We start from the raw sequence: 17,152 nt of genomic DNA, 5'->3' as shown, positions 1-17,152 counted from the left end.
TTAAAAAAAAAAAAAAAAAATTAACCTATTCACAGTATCTCTCAAATGTTATCCGAACTGATATTTTGGATTTTGCTGAGAACCAATTTAACATTTTCAGAAGGTGGCGTTTCTTTTTGTGTTTGTCTTTATTTTAGATCGTTGAAGCTGAAGCTTCTTTGTGGAAGTGATTGAGATGCCCTGAAGTGTTTTTTACCCTCATTTTAAAAAATTTGTTGAAGACACAGTTTAACTTAAAAGATGATAGAATCTAAGCAAGAAATAACTCTCATCAAACAACTTCATCAGCCCATTTACCATCACCATGGGTTAACTTTGCAGATAACATGATCCCTAAATGTTGAAATGACTTTTCCTTTCCATGTAAGGAAACAGAACACTGACATGGGCAAGACAGGACCCTCAGAATCAAGGGGATGTAGCATTAAATTGTTTAAGGTGAGGGTAGATAGAATAAGGACCATTAATTTCTCAGACATCACCCTCATTCTTTTTCTGCCGCCCGCATATCCAATTAGTAACAGCAGGCCTAATGCTACAGCAAGTAACCTACTTTCTGAAAATAAATGACTTAACCATGGGAGGTAAGCTAATTCTTTTAAGAAACAAGGTTACATTAAGTTAGCTATCTTGTGCAGAGCTAAAATGTCTATTTTCCATGAAGTCAAATTATTCTAATGTTATCAGTCATCTTAACATAGTACTTAATTTATTGCTTGAAAAACAACTAAGACATGTTACAAAATGATCATTTAAGTAATGCACTAACAACACAATAATATCCATTTGTAATGGATAATAACATGGTACCTTTCTTTAGCACTTTCCTTCTCTATGCATTTCAGTGCAACAACATGGGAACTCTACCATGAATAAAACCCCTTTAAGTACACACCTTCTCTCTGCTGCTGTGAGCAGTTAAAGACCTTTGTGCTGCCCCACGAAGAGCTGTTCGGTAATTGTAGAAATTGCTTGAAGGGTCCATCTGATGCTGTCCACAAAAGAGAGAAGAGTATTAACCATTTACTTCTCATCTGCAGAAAGTTTGCAAGATCCTATTAACTCTACATAAAAAAAATCACACTAGGTGAGGGAACCCATTAAGAATAGGATTTACCCCTCTCATACACACACACAGGCATGAAACATATCAGAACACAAATGTTTCCTTTCCTGAGGTTTGCCTTATTTAAACAAGCGTATGTCAGCTTCGATCACATCAAACCTAGAACAAATTCTTTCCGGGTTCACTGTTGAGATTAGACTTAAAACTGATAACAAAGAATGAAACCCCAGCATAGGAAACCAATTCCTGGTCTCATCTAAAGGTTAATGGGTCAGTTGATGGTTAGCCATGCATAATGATCCAACACTCTGCAGTGAACTTATCCTTTGCATTTGTTAGCAAATCATTCATAAGCAATTGAAGCATACTATCTTATAAGAAGGAGAAGAAATTTATTACACAATATGAATAAAAGCATAATGCAACATATCCAATGATACTTCCCAATTTGGAGGAAAACTTAGGAAAGAACACATTATCTCCAAAGACAGCTGATTCAAAGCACCAACACACCAAGGCAATAATGACATTAATATGACCCAAACACAAATGCCTTCATGTACAATTCTTACTATGTTCAGAATTATATCAGAAGAGCTTTTTCACAGGTTAGCTAAATTTGCTGAAAGGATGGTGAATGAGTATTTCTGTAGCGATGGGAACTTCTCCCCTGGGACACTGTAAATAAATGAAGGTAGTAGGCCCACATTGAAATAGAACTCCCAGTGGTTCAGGACCCAGATTCCATCCTGGCATACAATGGGATGTAACTGACAGGTCACCATTTCCTCAGTGAGTTCACCCTAAAATGAACACCTCTGTCTAGGGAAGGGGTGGCCTGCAACCTGATTTATTCTCCCCTCTGCCAATTCTAACACCCTTCCATCTCCTGTGTCTATAAGAAGAGATGGGCTTTCTTCTCTGTAGCACTCCCTGATCAAGAGACAAGCTCACACCGAAGAGTTCCACTTTCCGGGTATAAAATGTTACTTCACAGCAAGGCATCCGCTTCACATACCTCGAGAACATCAAACTTCGCAGTCTTCACTTTGGCCCATGTTTTTTTCAGTCGAGAGACTGGGCTCATGTTCATGCCAGCTTTCCATTTAAAATGGGGGGAAGGGGGAGGGAGAAAAAGTTGAAACGGAGAAGTAAGTCATTTGAAGTTATCCTCTAAAAAAGTGCTCATTACTAAGTGTAAGTTAACTTTATTTAAAAATCTGCCAGTTTTCCACAGTAGTGATACCATTCCACACTCTCACCTACAATATATGAAAATTCCACTTGTTCCACATCCTCAATATTTGGTTCAACCAGCCCTTTTAATTTCAGTCATTCCAGTGTGTGAAATGGTATTACGCTGCGATTTGAATTTGTATTTCTCCGATGGCTGATGACGCAGAGCACCGTTTCATATACCTATTGAATATTAGTATATCTTCTTTTGTGAAGGGTCCAAGTATCTGCCCCCTCTTTCACTGGGTTATTTGTCTTCTTCTTATTGATTCTTAGGGTCCTTTATAGAGTCTGGATACAAGTTCTTTTTCAGCTATGTGTATTACAAATACTTTCTCCCATGACATGGCTTGTCTTGACATTTTCTTAATGGGATAAGGGGGAAAATTAAGTAATCTTCTATTACGTAGTCTGTGGACTTACAGGTATCTGATTTCTATGATCTATCTATCTGTTCAGCATCATCATGAAGTAAACCAGACAAAAAGCTGAAATTTGGCAAGTATTTTAGGGAGAAGACAAGGAAAATTATAACAAAAAGAAAATGGAAAACAGAATTGGTGAGAGGGGGGATTTATCAGGATCAAAGGGATTGAATTAAATTTGGTGGATTCTCTGGCTTCAAACTGACTTTGACCCTAGAGAGTCAGGTAAATATTGAATACCTACAATGTGTAGGAGAACCATATAATTTATCCTATCAATTAGGGTATTTTTAAATGAAAGAGTCATTATCAATACTTGTGGCATGACAACCAGTATAAAATGAACGAAACGAATAAACCAATGAAAAGAAACATGGTCACTGGTGTTAAAATCCCCAGGATATAAAGGAGGAGCAAAGTTTGTGTACTAGGGTAATAAGGCGCCGTAAGGTGGTAAGTATTGCATGGGCAGTCAGAAAATGTTTCAGTTTCTCAGGGCCCCCTCATCTCCAGTCTGACAGAATCACAAAATTTAGCCTCAGATCAGGCATCTCTATAATGCTTGATACACAAGCTGCCCAAATATTTTTGTTTAAATCCTTCATTTAGAAAAGTACCTCACTTATGAGCTTTTACAGATAAATGTTCAGATGAGGACAAACTGAATATATTCCATGAATTCTTGTATACTTAAAAAAGAGTATACATACTTATGTGACTTTGGACATTTAAAGCATTCTGAACATTCTAAGACAATTCAGGGTTAAAAAGTAGAGTTTTCATTAATAAAACTGTACTATTTGTAAATTTTTAGTAGACATATTTCATAGGCCCTATAAAAATAAAGGACACGTATCTTCCAGAAAACACTCACAGATTATCGCCATCAAGGAGTTGAAGTTGCCAATGTTAAAACACTCCCGAGCTACGTCAATGAAATACTCGATCATTCTTGCTCGGTGCTTTTTCTTTACAGGCTGTACAGAAGTGGGGAAAAAAGGGGGGAGGGGGCAGTTAGCCAACATGTAGATCCAACAGACCCAATAAGTATGAAAAAATAATAGAGAGAGCTAGGAGAATGAGAAAACTCATTTTCTCACCATGCAGATTTCTGTGGCAACCAAGTAGCTGAGGCGATTAAACCATTCCACGTAAGCTTCTAAGTTTCGTGTCTTCTTCTGTTCACTATAGCAACTCTACAGAGAGAGCAAAGTGAGACCATGAGTTGGAGACAAAACAAGAGTTTATCAGGTTTCATCTTTGTCAGATATGGGCCTTTATTCCAATTTATGGGTTAAGACAGCTTTCTAAAATGAGGGGGTGGGGACACAGAGAGAGAAAACCACTAACGTTCTTGACTCCTTTCACAGAAATATCAAAATGTCTTAGTGCAGTCAGGTGACACCTGTAAGATCTAGAAATATACTCTGATGCATTCAAGATGGTGCCCTTCCCTAAGTCACTCTCAGTGGGAACTGTCCTCACAAGCACAAAGGAGGGGTTTGCTTGCATTCTAAAACATTCCTGACTTCTTAATAGGGTGTGAATACCAATTGCTATCAACACAGAAAGAAGAGGCCAAGAGAGCAGGGGACTAGAACATTTTCTCTTAAAATTAACTCTAGGACAAAATATTGGAGCATCATATACTGAGAAACTAAGTATCTTCCAACGTAGGTAAATGGAAGTCTACACCAACATGGTCTTTAGGGTGAATGACACATTATTCAAAAGGAAAGCAAAAGGAGTTAAGCTCATCTTGGAGTTCAAGGCCAAGTTTGAACAAGTTAATTACACCCCTCTTTCCTTCCTTCCAAAAGATACAAAGAAACAAAAAAGTCTGCTAGCCTTCTACTGCAAAACCTAATCCGCACTTCCTGTACTGAGGGAAGCTGTTCTAAGGCCGGAAAACAGCTGTTGCCCCTAACTCCCAAAGGGGGGATTTCATTAGTGGGTGATACAGTCTTTGCCTAACAACTCGAAATATTTCTGGAGGTCCCTGGGGGAAGAAATTTCCTATGTGTGTACACTGATTTTATATAGTCCATGCTCAGTGTTATTTTCTTTACATGTGAGCTTCACTTAGGCAATAAACTTGTCATGAGGGATTCACCTTATAACAAGAGGCAAACAGTAAAGCCCCTTACTCAGTGGCTGGATGTGCATCCTGTCTTTACTGCCCCTGTTATTGTTGAATCATGAGCAGAACATTCTCTTGTATTTTCTTTCTGATTTAATCTGCTAAAACCATTATGCTTTTACTTCCTACCTCATCATCACAAATCCTGCATCTACTTGCTTATTAAATTTCCCAATATGGAGGAAGAAAAGGCTAAAGGTTCGTGATACGGTAAAATATGGTAAAGGCACTTGAAGATCTGGCTTAAGAAAAATGGCAATGAATCAGACATGACTAATGAAAAACTTTCTTTTTTTAAGTTTATTTATTTATTTTGAGAGAGAGAGAGAGAGAGCGAGCATGCATAAGTGAGAGAGGTGCAGAGAGCTCTAGAGGGAGAGAGAGAGGAGCCCAAGTAGGTTCCATGCTGTCAGTGCAGAGCCCAATGAGGGGCGCAAACTCATGAACTACGAGATCGTGACCTGAGCCGAAATCAAAAGTTGGATGCTTAACCAACTGAGCCACCCAGGTGGCCTGAAAAGAAAAAAAACCTTCTGATTTTAAAACCTAAGACAAAATAGTTCCAATTCCTGCCTCTTGTACCCACTATTACAGACTAAGAAATTCCATTTCTAATTTCAGGGCTGACCTCTGGGTAGACTGATTACCTTGTCATTATCCAAAGGGTCCTTCTGTACAAACGCCTGAACAAATTCTTCTGGCCCAATATAACTGAGCCTTTCCTGAAACACAAAACCAACAGGTCAACAGTGTTAAAGGAAACAAGAAGAAATGTACTGTCAACTCCTTGTGTTGACTTTTGGCACCGCCCCCACTTTTTATGCAGCTTGTAAAATGAGCCTTTAACCCTAAATGTTGTCATCATCTTCAAGATCTGAGCAGAGACAATTTTCTTAGGTCAGTGCTATGCAAGATAGTGAAAGGCTGAGCAGGTTATGGAAAAGTAGAGGGGGAAGATGAGGAAGTTCAATAAACTCTTCAGTCTTGCTTAGTATTTATTTTAAAGTGAATTCCCAGAAAATCAGAAACATTCATCTCAAATGTCTAAGCCACACATATTCCAGCTACTTCACAGATTATTTCCCATTTGGATTATTCTAGCCTCTCCTATGACATTACCCCTGACAAACAACTTGTGTGGTTGCCACAGCAAACCAGATCTGCGGTCGCAAAGGGCAGGGTAGACAACGACCTTACCAGCTCTATGTGAGTCAGCTGCTGGGCCAAGGTGTAAGGGTCGCTGCAGACAGTAATGATGTCCCTCTGTATGGACTGTGGTTTGGTCTTGAGAACCGTGAGCCGATCTGTAGACGTGGAGCTGATTTTTGCCAGGACTTCCTCATACTGGCTGAGTGTGGCAAGTTTGCGGATCAGACACTGGATCATCTGCTGGACATTCTTCCTGTATGTCTGTCAGGGAACAAGCAAAGGATTACATCCCTGTTCTGCACATCTATTTTCACCGCTGTGCAAACTCAGAGCCTATGTACTTAAGTGTTTTTCCCTGGATGTTGGACAGCCACCAGGCCAGTTACAGGAGGCTTCGGCCCAGCTCTAACAGTTTACGAGAGACACGTAACTAAATCTTTTCAGACCTGTAAGATTTAGTTCTTTTCTCAGGCTGCTCTTGAAAGTACAATTTAGGCGAGGCTATGAAAGCCCCACAGTGATGTCTTAGATTAGCGACTGCATACGACTAAATGCTCTCTGGGCTGGCACAGGAATGTATTGCTTACTTTTGGTTAAAATACATTGATCTCAACTCAGAGCATCCTTTTCCTAACACTTTTTCTTTACGGTCACCTTCCTGATTTCTGCACTCCTATCATGCCCAATCTCATTAGTCTAGGAGCACACACAGCAACCTGACAGAGAGTACCATTACTTCCCAGTCACCCCCCCAACCACCTTCTTGACTTCCACGTGTAACATGGATTACTAGGAAGTGGATACTCATTTTTGGTATCTGACCTCCATTTGGCTCATGTCCATTTCTTTTGCATTCGTGAGTCAGTGCTAATGTTCACGACCCAAGTCTTCCACGTGGCAGTACCCCCCCCCACCTGCTATTACCCTCAGCCACCTTGTTTGCTACTGCATCATGCTACTGCCACAACACTTAAGAGGAATTGGTTTTTAAAACAATGCACGTATTAGAGATAAACGTCATTCTCTTGATTTTCAAAACACTCATTAAGTCAAAGAAATAACTTCACAACCTATCCATCCTAAGGTACTATTATCATGATGTAAGTTATGGACTTCTTTTATTCTTCCTTTTCTAGCCCCAAATTGCCAAACAAATGACAAGCATCCTTGAAGGTAAATTACCAGAGAAAGGTACATATGCTAACGCGGTCCTTAATACCTCCGAAGTAGGACAGGGAATTTAGATGTTAGAAAGGCCTATGGTTATCATGCTCCATGCTTAGCCCCTTTTTAAAAGGTACTACAATGTTACTTTCTGAAATTAGTTATTTGAAAACTGAATGGCATCTCACCTACAAGTATAAGAGCCATATTATTTTACAAAGGCAATTTGGTTTACCAGAGCAAAAGTTACAAAAACTCAGATGAATAGGTATTTGCATACTTAAGGACAATTACAAATGCATCTGGAAATGATCGATTCTTATTCAGGCAAGGCCAAAAAGCATGCACAGCCTTCTTTTTCTTTTCTTCTTCTCTGCTTCTCTGGTGTCTATTCCACTCAGTTCCTTAAACTGGTCCACTAGATGACCTTTTTTTTCTCTCTACATTCACAGGACACCCTAAATCATTAATGAAATCCCTAAGTGTTCAAAAAATTGAACCTTCAAAAAACCTATCTTCCACACAGCATTACGGTTATCAGTTTAGAAGATGCTATCTATTTGGTAATATGCTTGTCACTCGAAGAAAATGCCTTTTTCTTTGGAATCGGAAGCAGTTCAAGGTTGAATCAAGGGCTCTTTTATATCCCTCATGAGAGGTGAAGTAGGGGCAAATGGGTGAAGGTGGCCAAAAGGTACAAACTTCTAGTTATAAAATAAGTAAGTCCTAGGGGTGTTAATTACAGCATGTGACTGTAGTTAATAATACTGTATTGCACATTTGAAAGTTGCTCAGAGGGACACCTGGGTGGCTCAGACGGTTAAGTGTCCGACTTCAGCTCAGGTCATGATCTCACGGTGCGTGAGCTTAGGCCCCTCGTCGGGCTCTGTGCTGACAGCTCAGAGCCTGGATCCTGCTTCAAATTCTGTGTCTCTCTCTTTCTCTGCTCCTCCCCCTTTCACACTCTGTCTCTCTCTCAAAAAAAACATTAAAAAAAAAAGTTGCTTAGAGAATGAATCTTAAAGTTCTCATTACAAGGAAAAAGAAATTCAGTAACTATGTGTGCTGATGGGTGTCAATTAGACAGAATGTGATCATTTCACAATATACACAAATATCGAATCATGATGTTGTACATCTGAAACTAATGTTATATGTCAATTATACCTCAATAAAAACAATCAATAAAAACAAAACAAAAATATAATAAATCCCTTGTCCTTATTTCCCTTGCTCTTCTACTTTCATAATCATGAGCTACATTAAAAATCTATGAACTTAAAATGGTTTCTTTAGTCCCCTGTCCCAATATCATAATAAATGTTCCCAGTGATTCTGATATGTAGCAAAGATTCAGAATCAATGTTCTACTAGCATATCTGGTGAAAGATTCTTATTTTACACTTTAAAAAGTGTTTTTTTTTTTTAGGGGGGGGAGAGGTAGAGGGATATATAGTCAAGGATTCAGCTAGTGAGCAAAAAAACAGCAAACTGTAAGGGGAAAACATATATGACAGGCTATAGGGTAGAGCTGTGTGTGAGAGAGACAGAGAGACACGCAGAGAAATAGAGTATATATGTATGACATCTTTTAAGTTTCCTGCTGCCATTTGATTCCATTCCAAGCTCTGTGTTGTTAAGCATGCTTCCTTACTGAGTCATGAATTGCTAAATATGCACTTATTCTTTTTTATAACTTCAAATGCCAGTGACAGTAATTACCTGGCAAATAAAGATAGAATAAAGACCAGCCCCTTAAGGAAGAGAAAATTGCATTTTACCCACTATAGCCATTTGTCATGTAATTCAATCATTAGCTCCATTTCATGTTTCTTGCAGGCAAGTCCTAATAAACCACTTCATTTTGGGCAAATCCCCAGGGGGAAACATATTAAGCCAAATTATGCAGAAGTGTCCTAGCAGATTCAGCAGAACCCGACAAAATTATATATAGGGCACACCTGGATTCATTGACTGCCAAAAAAAATCCCTAAAGTCCCAGGCAAGAAGCAACAAGTCTCAACCCAAGTCCACACTCCTTCCTGGGGAGGGAAATATTTTTTTTTTTTCCTATTCCAGTAACTGGTTAGTCTGTTTGTTCATCTCTTCATTCATTCATTCAAACACTACTGAATACCTATTAAATGCCAGGCACTGAGCTAGGACAAACCAAGGGGGCACAGCAAGGAGTCAGGAAAAACAAGTCATAAAAAAAAATGAAGTAATTACTAGTCACAGAGTGTTATGGAGAAAACAGTAGTGAAAGCCAGTAATGAGAGGCGTTGAGGGGGATGGTGGTTGGGGTGGTGAGGGTAGGTCTCTCTGAGGACGGACACTTAAGCACATAACAGATATGTGGCCTCCCAAGCAAAGACCTGAGGAAGGAGCATCTATCACAGAATTTTTGAGCTGACAGGGACATTAACACAGGGCAGTTACCTCCATGATTTATAGAAATGAAGAAGAAGCAAGGAAGGAATTTAGGGAACTTGCCAAAGCATACTCACATCAGCCAGCTGCCAAGTGTGGACCTGATTCAGAACACTGGCCTCAAGTAGCCACAGGAACAACAGGTCACTGTAAAACCCAACCTGACCAAGGCAGGTGGCACTGGTCTGCTCAGCCCCAGGTTAATCAATTCCTTGGTTTGATTTGGTTTAGCTTCCTGTCTCCTCTTTTCACACTCAAAACCATGGGAAAATCTCAAGGTTTATCATGGATTTGCTATTAACGTAGGAGTGCTGATAAGAAGCCAGGTTAGAAGGCTGTTTGGCCCTTTTTGGTCCCACCCGACCCCTGAGTGCCTTGATCCTGTTTAAAAAAAAAAAAAAAAAAAGACTGGATCCAATCTGTCCAACACTGATAGAAATGATCTCCCTCACTGACTACCATGACGAGAAAAACAAAAGGCCACTCATCTGGAATTCTCAGAACACTGACTCCTTATCTAAAGAAGATTTTTAAGGTTTTCCTTTGGAGAGGATCAAGCAACCATTTCTACTTTTTAAAAAGGCAGTAGAGGGAAGGTAAGTTGACTGACCTATCAAGTACCTAAGTACAACTTAGCTAAAATAAAGCACTAACTCAGGACTCAGCCTTCATACAAGAAAAAGTCCTTACGATGCCACTAATCTTTTGAGCATCTTGTCATAAGCTAAGTTTACTGAGCCAGGATTGATTCTGCCTAGCAACCCAACAGATAACCCCACTAATGTAAGATTTACTACAAAACTGCCCGGTGATAGTTAACTTGTTAACTTTTGCCTTTCTGAGTGAAGGACCTACCAATTCATACCTTGCTAGAACCTGTTACATGCAAACTGGCAAAATGATGGTAACAGTCATAACTTGCAAAACAACTCAGGAAACCACTCGTTCAGCCTTACAGAAATAAATCATGGCTGTCTTGAGCACCAGGGTTCAATATAATGTCATAAGGGAAGGGTAAAAGGGTTAATTCCATTTTCATGAGGGCATAACTGCAGGGAAGCAAGTACAAATTTTTCAACTGCAAATCTTATATAATTTTTTAAGTTGGGGGAAATGGTATTAAAATAGATTCACCCCGAAGTAGAGAGAACAGACGGTATCATGTTACGTGATCTTTATAGCATACCACTGAAAGAATGAGTTCTCAAGGAAGGTCATTTGTAACGGAAAAATGCATTTTAAGACAAATGAAACAAGACATCTCTGCAACTGCCAAATGCTTTGTCAGTCTTTTCCTAGGCAGAAGTGTGGTGTCTGTGCCTAGGTCACTTGTCCCCAGGAGCTCACTGGCAGCACAGAAACTACAAAGACATCCTTGCCCAACAAGCCTCAACACAAAATATCAGCCCTGCAGGCTTGCTTCAAAGAGGATCACCTCGAATCTTTCACAGCGAGTTAGCTCTTATCAAAGGCTCAATTGAGGGTAGTGATATTTATGAAAGATTATCCAAGAACCTTACTTACTTTCTTTTTCTACCTATCCTAGGTGCTAGCCTTGAATCTGCTTCCGGGCACCAAAAGACTTGTATCTTTTTCTCTTTGTCTTCTCCTCTCCCAAAGAATGACCTTTGCTAATTATACATTAATCTTATAGCCTCAGTTTTCATTGAGGAGCATTTGTTATAAAAACCATATGGAGCCGTTTCCCTGATCTCATTCTATGCCCCCTATATAAACTCCTCCATAAGAACGTTTTTTTTTTTTGGTTTGTTTTTTTTTTTTAATTTTTTTAACGTTTATTTATTTTTGGGGCAGAGAGAGACAGAGCATGAACAGGGGAGGGGCAGAGAGAGAGGGAGTCACAGAATCGGAAGCAGGCTCCAGGCTCCGAGCCATCAGCCCGGAGCCTGACGCGGGGCTCGAACTCACGGACCGCGAGATCGTGACCTGAGCCGAAGTCGGACGCTCAACCGACTGAGCCACCCAGGCGCCCCCATAAGAACGTTTTTAGGGCGCCTGGGTGGCTCAGTGGGTTAAGCGTCTAACTTCAGCTCAGATCATGATCTCGTGGTCCGTGAGTTCGAGCCCCGCGTCGGGCTCCGGGCTGACGGCTCCGAGCCTGGAGCCTGCTTCGGATTCTGTGTCTCCCTCTCTCTCGGCCCCACCCCCGCTCACGCTCTGTCTCTCGAAAATAAATAGGCATTTAAAAAAATAAAGTTTTTAAAATTTCATTTAACTTAATGCCCTGAAAAATTAGTACGTTCTCTCTTTTCTGACAGTGAACATTTCATAACCAACTGTATTTCTCTTTTACTTGAAGTTTACAGTCAAATCACAGCAGTCCTGTCCTACTACACTGCTTCTCAACATTAGCCTATTCGTTTTCTTCCTTCCACGGTACGAACTGTCTATTTCTATTCATGATGTATCAATACACAACTTATTATCTGTTAATATATTCCTAGGTTATTTATTTTATACCTATTTGTGTTTATGTCTAACTTGCTATGTCAAATCTTTTTAGAAGGAAGGAAAGTATAAGTAAAACTAAAACACACTTGCAGTGTGAATCCTATGCATGAAGGGACATGAACATACCTCCAAATTAATCACATAAAACTCCAGATGATGTCCCTTTGAAGTGGGATTGTACAATCATCCCCATTTGACACACCAAACAGACCACTGTGCTATGTCGAAGACATGCCCAAAGGCAACACAGAAAGGAAGCAGTGGAGAGTCTGATGCATAATTCAGCACCAGCTCCCACCAAGGCTTGGCCTGGAAATTCGAGTGGTTTTGCTAGATACAGGATACCAACCTCCTCGCCACTGGCTATTCGGTGAGCCAGATCTTTTAAGTTTCTCATCATTCTTTCATCCCGAAAATCATAAGGAAACGTTTCCGTCCATTCTGTCAGGAGTTGAAGGATTTTGGGTGCAATTTTTCTTATCTGGTTCTGGGGAGAAAAAGCAAATCTCATTGAGTGATGTCTATCACCATGGACTGCATCAAACACATAATTGCAAACAGTGTCACTGGTAAACTTCTAGTGCAAAGTCTTTAGGGTTAAAGAAGAAGTCTAGTCCCCCTCCCCTAAGTCAATGCCAAGTACCACCAACTTAAGGCAGGATCTAGGGGTCTTCCATGGCATTAAATTTATATTGTGGGGTTTTGTTTGTTTGTTTGACATGAAGGGCATGACAGTTTATCTTAAAACAACTGTACCATACTGCTCATAATGACCAGCAAACACATTATGATGGCTTTTCTCCCGGGTATTAACATGGCAGTATTTTTATATACTGAAATGTTTCAATAGGACCAAGAATGGTAGAGAAATAAAGATCTTAGATGAAAATGAACACTAATAATTCTGGCGTCCTACCCTATATTGTGTCCTTTATACCATTCCCAATTCCCTTTGCACAGCCATGATACCATGCATGCCCCTCAGCCTGCGGATAAGGAAACCAACTTCACAAAATCTAAGCCACACAGTTACCAATCCTAATAGAAATAGAAAAGAGAAAGCATACTAATAGAGAAAACTGTAAAGTTCAAGATATATCATTACCTTATCGCTATTAGGATCACTTAGTCTCTGGTGTTCAACACATAAGTGGCAAACCTTGGCCATTAACTCGTATGGATGCATAAATAACCGAGAACTGAGTAGGAAGGTAAATATGTATGTTCTCTGTGGCAAGAGAGAAAAAAAATCATCACGGTTACATTCTCCGCGAAACTAGTATCTTTCCCATATGTGATACATCTTAATCCATTAAATTCTCTGGGTCAAAGTTAACATACTACCGTTTCAAAAGTAATGCTTAGCAGTAAAACACCTGAGGATGGATTTTTCCTTTGCCTTCTGATGTATCTCTTCCCTTCAACCACACCAAAAAACCCAGAAGTACAAGGTAAGTTTATCTACCGAAATTATTCAAAGCACATTTTCATGTCCAGCCTCTGGAGTCAGTATACCAGGACACCTAACTCATTTTAGTAAAGAGGAATGAACTTCAGCGCAGAGAAAGAGATCTAACTTAAATATACCACCCATACAGAATCTTGTTCTGGGTCCAAATGTTATGGTAACTCAATGGAAACCAAAAAAAAACCCACCAACCCACATCAGCTCAAGAACTCTCCAGTGCATCCAGGGTGGCACAATGTAGTGTTTGTATGCTTGTGCCAGAACATTCAAAGGTGGGCTTGCAAGTGATCTATTTCCTTGCCCAAAAGCTAAGCAATTTGATAAAACACAGTATCACACTATATACTTTTCTTTAACTACATTGTCTCCCAAGAAGCCAGTAATGAAGTAGAGCTTATTTATTATAATAGTTTCAGCCTCCCAGTGAAAAGAAAAATTCCATGTTTTTTTTTCTTTTTTTTCTTTTTTTTACCCCCCTTAGGCGCCTTTAGTAGCTCATAAACACTTACACGACTGAACAACGGATTCCTTTTACTTTTGATTACAAGTTTTCCCTGTGTGGCAACATATTTCAAAATGCTATGTAACAAGTCACACACAGAGAGAGAACTCAAGAGGGAACACTATGGTGAATTACAGTGGCAAGCACAAACTATCCTTCACACACCAAGGTCATTATTATATTTGTAAAAACATGAATCTAGTGTCTAGATATTTTCATGCAATCTTTATCAACAACCAGCTGTTGTTGAGTAACAGGGGCAGCTGTAGCACAAGGAAGGGGGAGGGGGGGCAGGAACACCACTTGCCCAGAAACAGAAAATCTAGGTTTGACTGCGGATAGGGGTTGAGGCTGTGTGTGGATTACTCAACGTTCTGAATTTCAGTGTTCTCCTCCCTGGCCTCCTGGAATTGCTGTAAAGGCTGAGAAAATGTAAATGGATTCCTGAGATAGAAAGTGTTATCTATATAAATGTTGGCTATCGAAGTAAAATATTAGCAATCTATAAAGAATTGCATCTTGAATATAACTCTTGTTCTCCTTTCTATGAAGTTTTTCCGCCTATGAACTTCACTTTTCTCAGCATAGCGATGGGCCTGGAAACCAAAAAGGCATTAAATATTCTGGGAGTATCCAACATCCTCTAGCATGTCTATGCAAGGACCAAGGTATATGCATGAATTAAAGCTACAGATACTTCATTTACATGGTATCTGACTGTCTACAGTGTGGTACCAACCCTGAATAGAAACCAAACTGCAGACAATAATCAAAACCTGGATCATACCCAGGCTCAGTTTGATCTCAAAATACTGAATAATCAATAGGCAGTTTCTTATTCGAAAAATTCTCGGCAACCCAGATATAATTCAGTAGTATCTAGGGTCCCTGCCTGCTACAGTGTATTTTTTCTGAAGAATACCAACGATGTGTTTCACAGTAACAGGGATACCTACATCCGGATAGTAATCCACATTAGGTACTAAGTGCTGGATGAGTGCTTCCAGAGACCCAGAGAGGAGGTTGTTGTCGTGGTAATACAACCCTCCGCAGCTGTCATCTGCAGACTGATAGAGGTTTCGGTTGTAACCACTGCTGTCAAACATTGCTGAAAAGGGAGGAGTCTGAGGCATGCTTTCCTAAAATGAATAAAAAAAAAAAAAAAAGGAGAAAACATAGTGTGAGTCATTTGCAGTCCAAAAGAAAAGTAGGCTTTCATGGCAACGAGGGAATAAATACTTTTAAAAATAGGTTAGGTTCTGATCCAGTATCAGAATCCATCAAGAAAGCAAACTGCTCTTAGAGTAACACATGTATGCATACTTTTGAGTACCCATGTCATTCAGTCAAATGCCATAAAATGCTTAGATCAAAGGACCCAGTTTGGACTGAAGAGTCAAATCTCTGGCTGCCACATTTAGATACCCCTCCTTCACAGGAAGAGAACTGGGCTTCCAATTGCTTTATCTGACTGAGTCAAGTGTTACCCAGAGGCAGAAACGAACAAACCTTCCCAGCTGGTTAGGAAGAATTACATAGCAAGTAAGAACTATCAGACTAACGGTGGTCATAGTAGGAGACAACCAAAACAGAAGTTGGACAAACGGAATTGTAAGAGAGGCCTAGAATTAAAGCACACCGTGTGTGTGTGTGTGCACGCGTGCACGTGAAGTGCATGTGTGTTTCCAAACGTACGTATCAAGAGTTAATGCTGACTCCAGCTCCCTTGGAAGAGCTGATGCTGTTGACTTTTGCCCCTTTGTGTCAAATTCTTTCGGGGTGGGGGCTCTGTAAAGCCTCAGTTCTCAGTAAACACGTGGGCTGAGAGGCACCTGATTTGGGGAACAAGAAGCCCCATGATGGTTCTCTCCATTTGTGTGCTTTGCAGCTCACAAAGCCCTTGTTTGGAGGGTGCTCAGTAGAGGCCAGAAGCTATTAAGTTATTACTTGGATTCCTAGGGACAGAGCTCCCGACCCTGAGAATAGACTCTTGGTTTCTGACAGCACGTCTGGACAATGGAGGCATTCAGGAGCTGCCAGACTGAGAGTTGCAGAAGGCAAACAATGAAGGAAGGCTTTGGACTGATGGGGACAGGGTGTGTGGAGGCTGCAGGAGGACACAACCTGGGCTAATCCTTCTTTTCAAGATGCCAAAAGATATTTGCATCCGAATGGGGGAGGGGAGTGGAGGCCTGCCTGAGAAGGCACATCCTTTGCTCCTAGCGCATCTATTCCAGCTCCAGCAGCTAACGGGGATCGCCGCATCATAACACGTGCACGTGCCTCGGCAGGAATGGTCAGGGGTTGGGTGTTGGGGAAAAGAAAACAAAACAAAACACATCTACTTTAAGGACAACCTGGAAGGTGAAAACAGCATTTAGGGAAGGAAGAATCAAGAAAAAGAAATAGAAAACCAGCTTCAGCATTTTGTACTCTATCCCATCCACAAACCAGTGCCGAGGGAGAATGCAAAAAGCAAAAGCCTCGAATAGGAAGAAGCTGATTACTGAGAATCATGCCGGGAGAGGGGTCACGACCTGCACCATCACTGCCACGCCTCTGGCTGAGGCAGGACATACTCGTAACAGCCACAGGATCAGGAACACGGGATGCAAACAGTAACACAAATACTCCATATGTAGTTGGTAAGACCTTGCACATACAAATAATTATTAAATAACTCAATGTTAACATTTTATAAGACAGTGGACAAAGTGTGTTTCTGTCCTCTTCAAATTGCTAGTTTTCTATTAGTACGATTCATGTGCAATATAATCTTTGCAAATGAGTTGTCCTTGGTGGGAAGATAAAAAAAAAAAAAGAGCCCATCTACCTTGCTGAGAAACTCAAAATGTCCTTAAACTGAAACTCTGGGACCGAAGATGAGACGCACCTAAAAGATACTTCTGACAGCCTGGAGGGAACTGTCCATCTGAATTTGGTTACCTACCTCTGGCTTAAAAAAGCTTTAGATGGTTAAAACCACACGGTGTCCTTCACAAACAGGATGACAGTTGAAACTCATTCTGTCATGCCCTTGCAGTTGGTTCTTGTTTGGGTTTTTTTTTTTTTTTTTTTTTCTGCCAAGTACTTTTTGCCA

At 40.3% G+C, this 17,152-nt stretch overlaps 1 protein-coding gene across 8 annotated transcripts in view; it reads right to left on the bottom strand.

Annotated features, from left to right (window-relative positions):
* The window catches only part of RASGEF1B (RasGEF domain family member 1B), a 569,745-nt gene that overhangs the window by 10,857 nt on the left and 541,736 nt on the right, over positions 1-17,152 (bottom strand). For all 8 annotated transcript variants that reach the window (XM_053901455.1, XM_019466239.2, XM_019466248.2 and 5 more), the window contains 9 exons: positions 15,009-15,191; positions 13,188-13,310; positions 12,432-12,569; positions 6,065-6,277; positions 5,515-5,589; positions 3,828-3,923; positions 3,602-3,704; positions 2,085-2,164; positions 896-991 (listed from right to left, as the gene is read on the bottom strand). In XM_053901455.1, coding sequence (XP_053757430.1) covers positions 896-991; positions 2,085-2,164; positions 3,602-3,704; positions 3,828-3,923; positions 5,515-5,589; positions 6,065-6,277; positions 12,432-12,569; positions 13,188-13,310; positions 15,009-15,191 — 1,107 coding nt within the window. The remainder of the gene's footprint in view (positions 1-895; positions 992-2,084; positions 2,165-3,601; positions 3,705-3,827; positions 3,924-5,514; positions 5,590-6,064; positions 6,278-12,431; positions 12,570-13,187; positions 13,311-15,008; positions 15,192-17,152) is intronic.

The sequence above is a fragment of the Panthera pardus genome, unplaced genomic scaffold, assembly GCF_024362965.1.
Source record: "Panthera pardus isolate Hobbes unplaced genomic scaffold, ASM2436296v1 HiC_scaffold_13, whole genome shotgun sequence".
NCBI lineage: Eukaryota > Metazoa > Chordata > Mammalia > Carnivora > Felidae > Panthera > Panthera pardus.
This window is presented reverse-complemented; position numbering and strand designations above follow the sequence as displayed.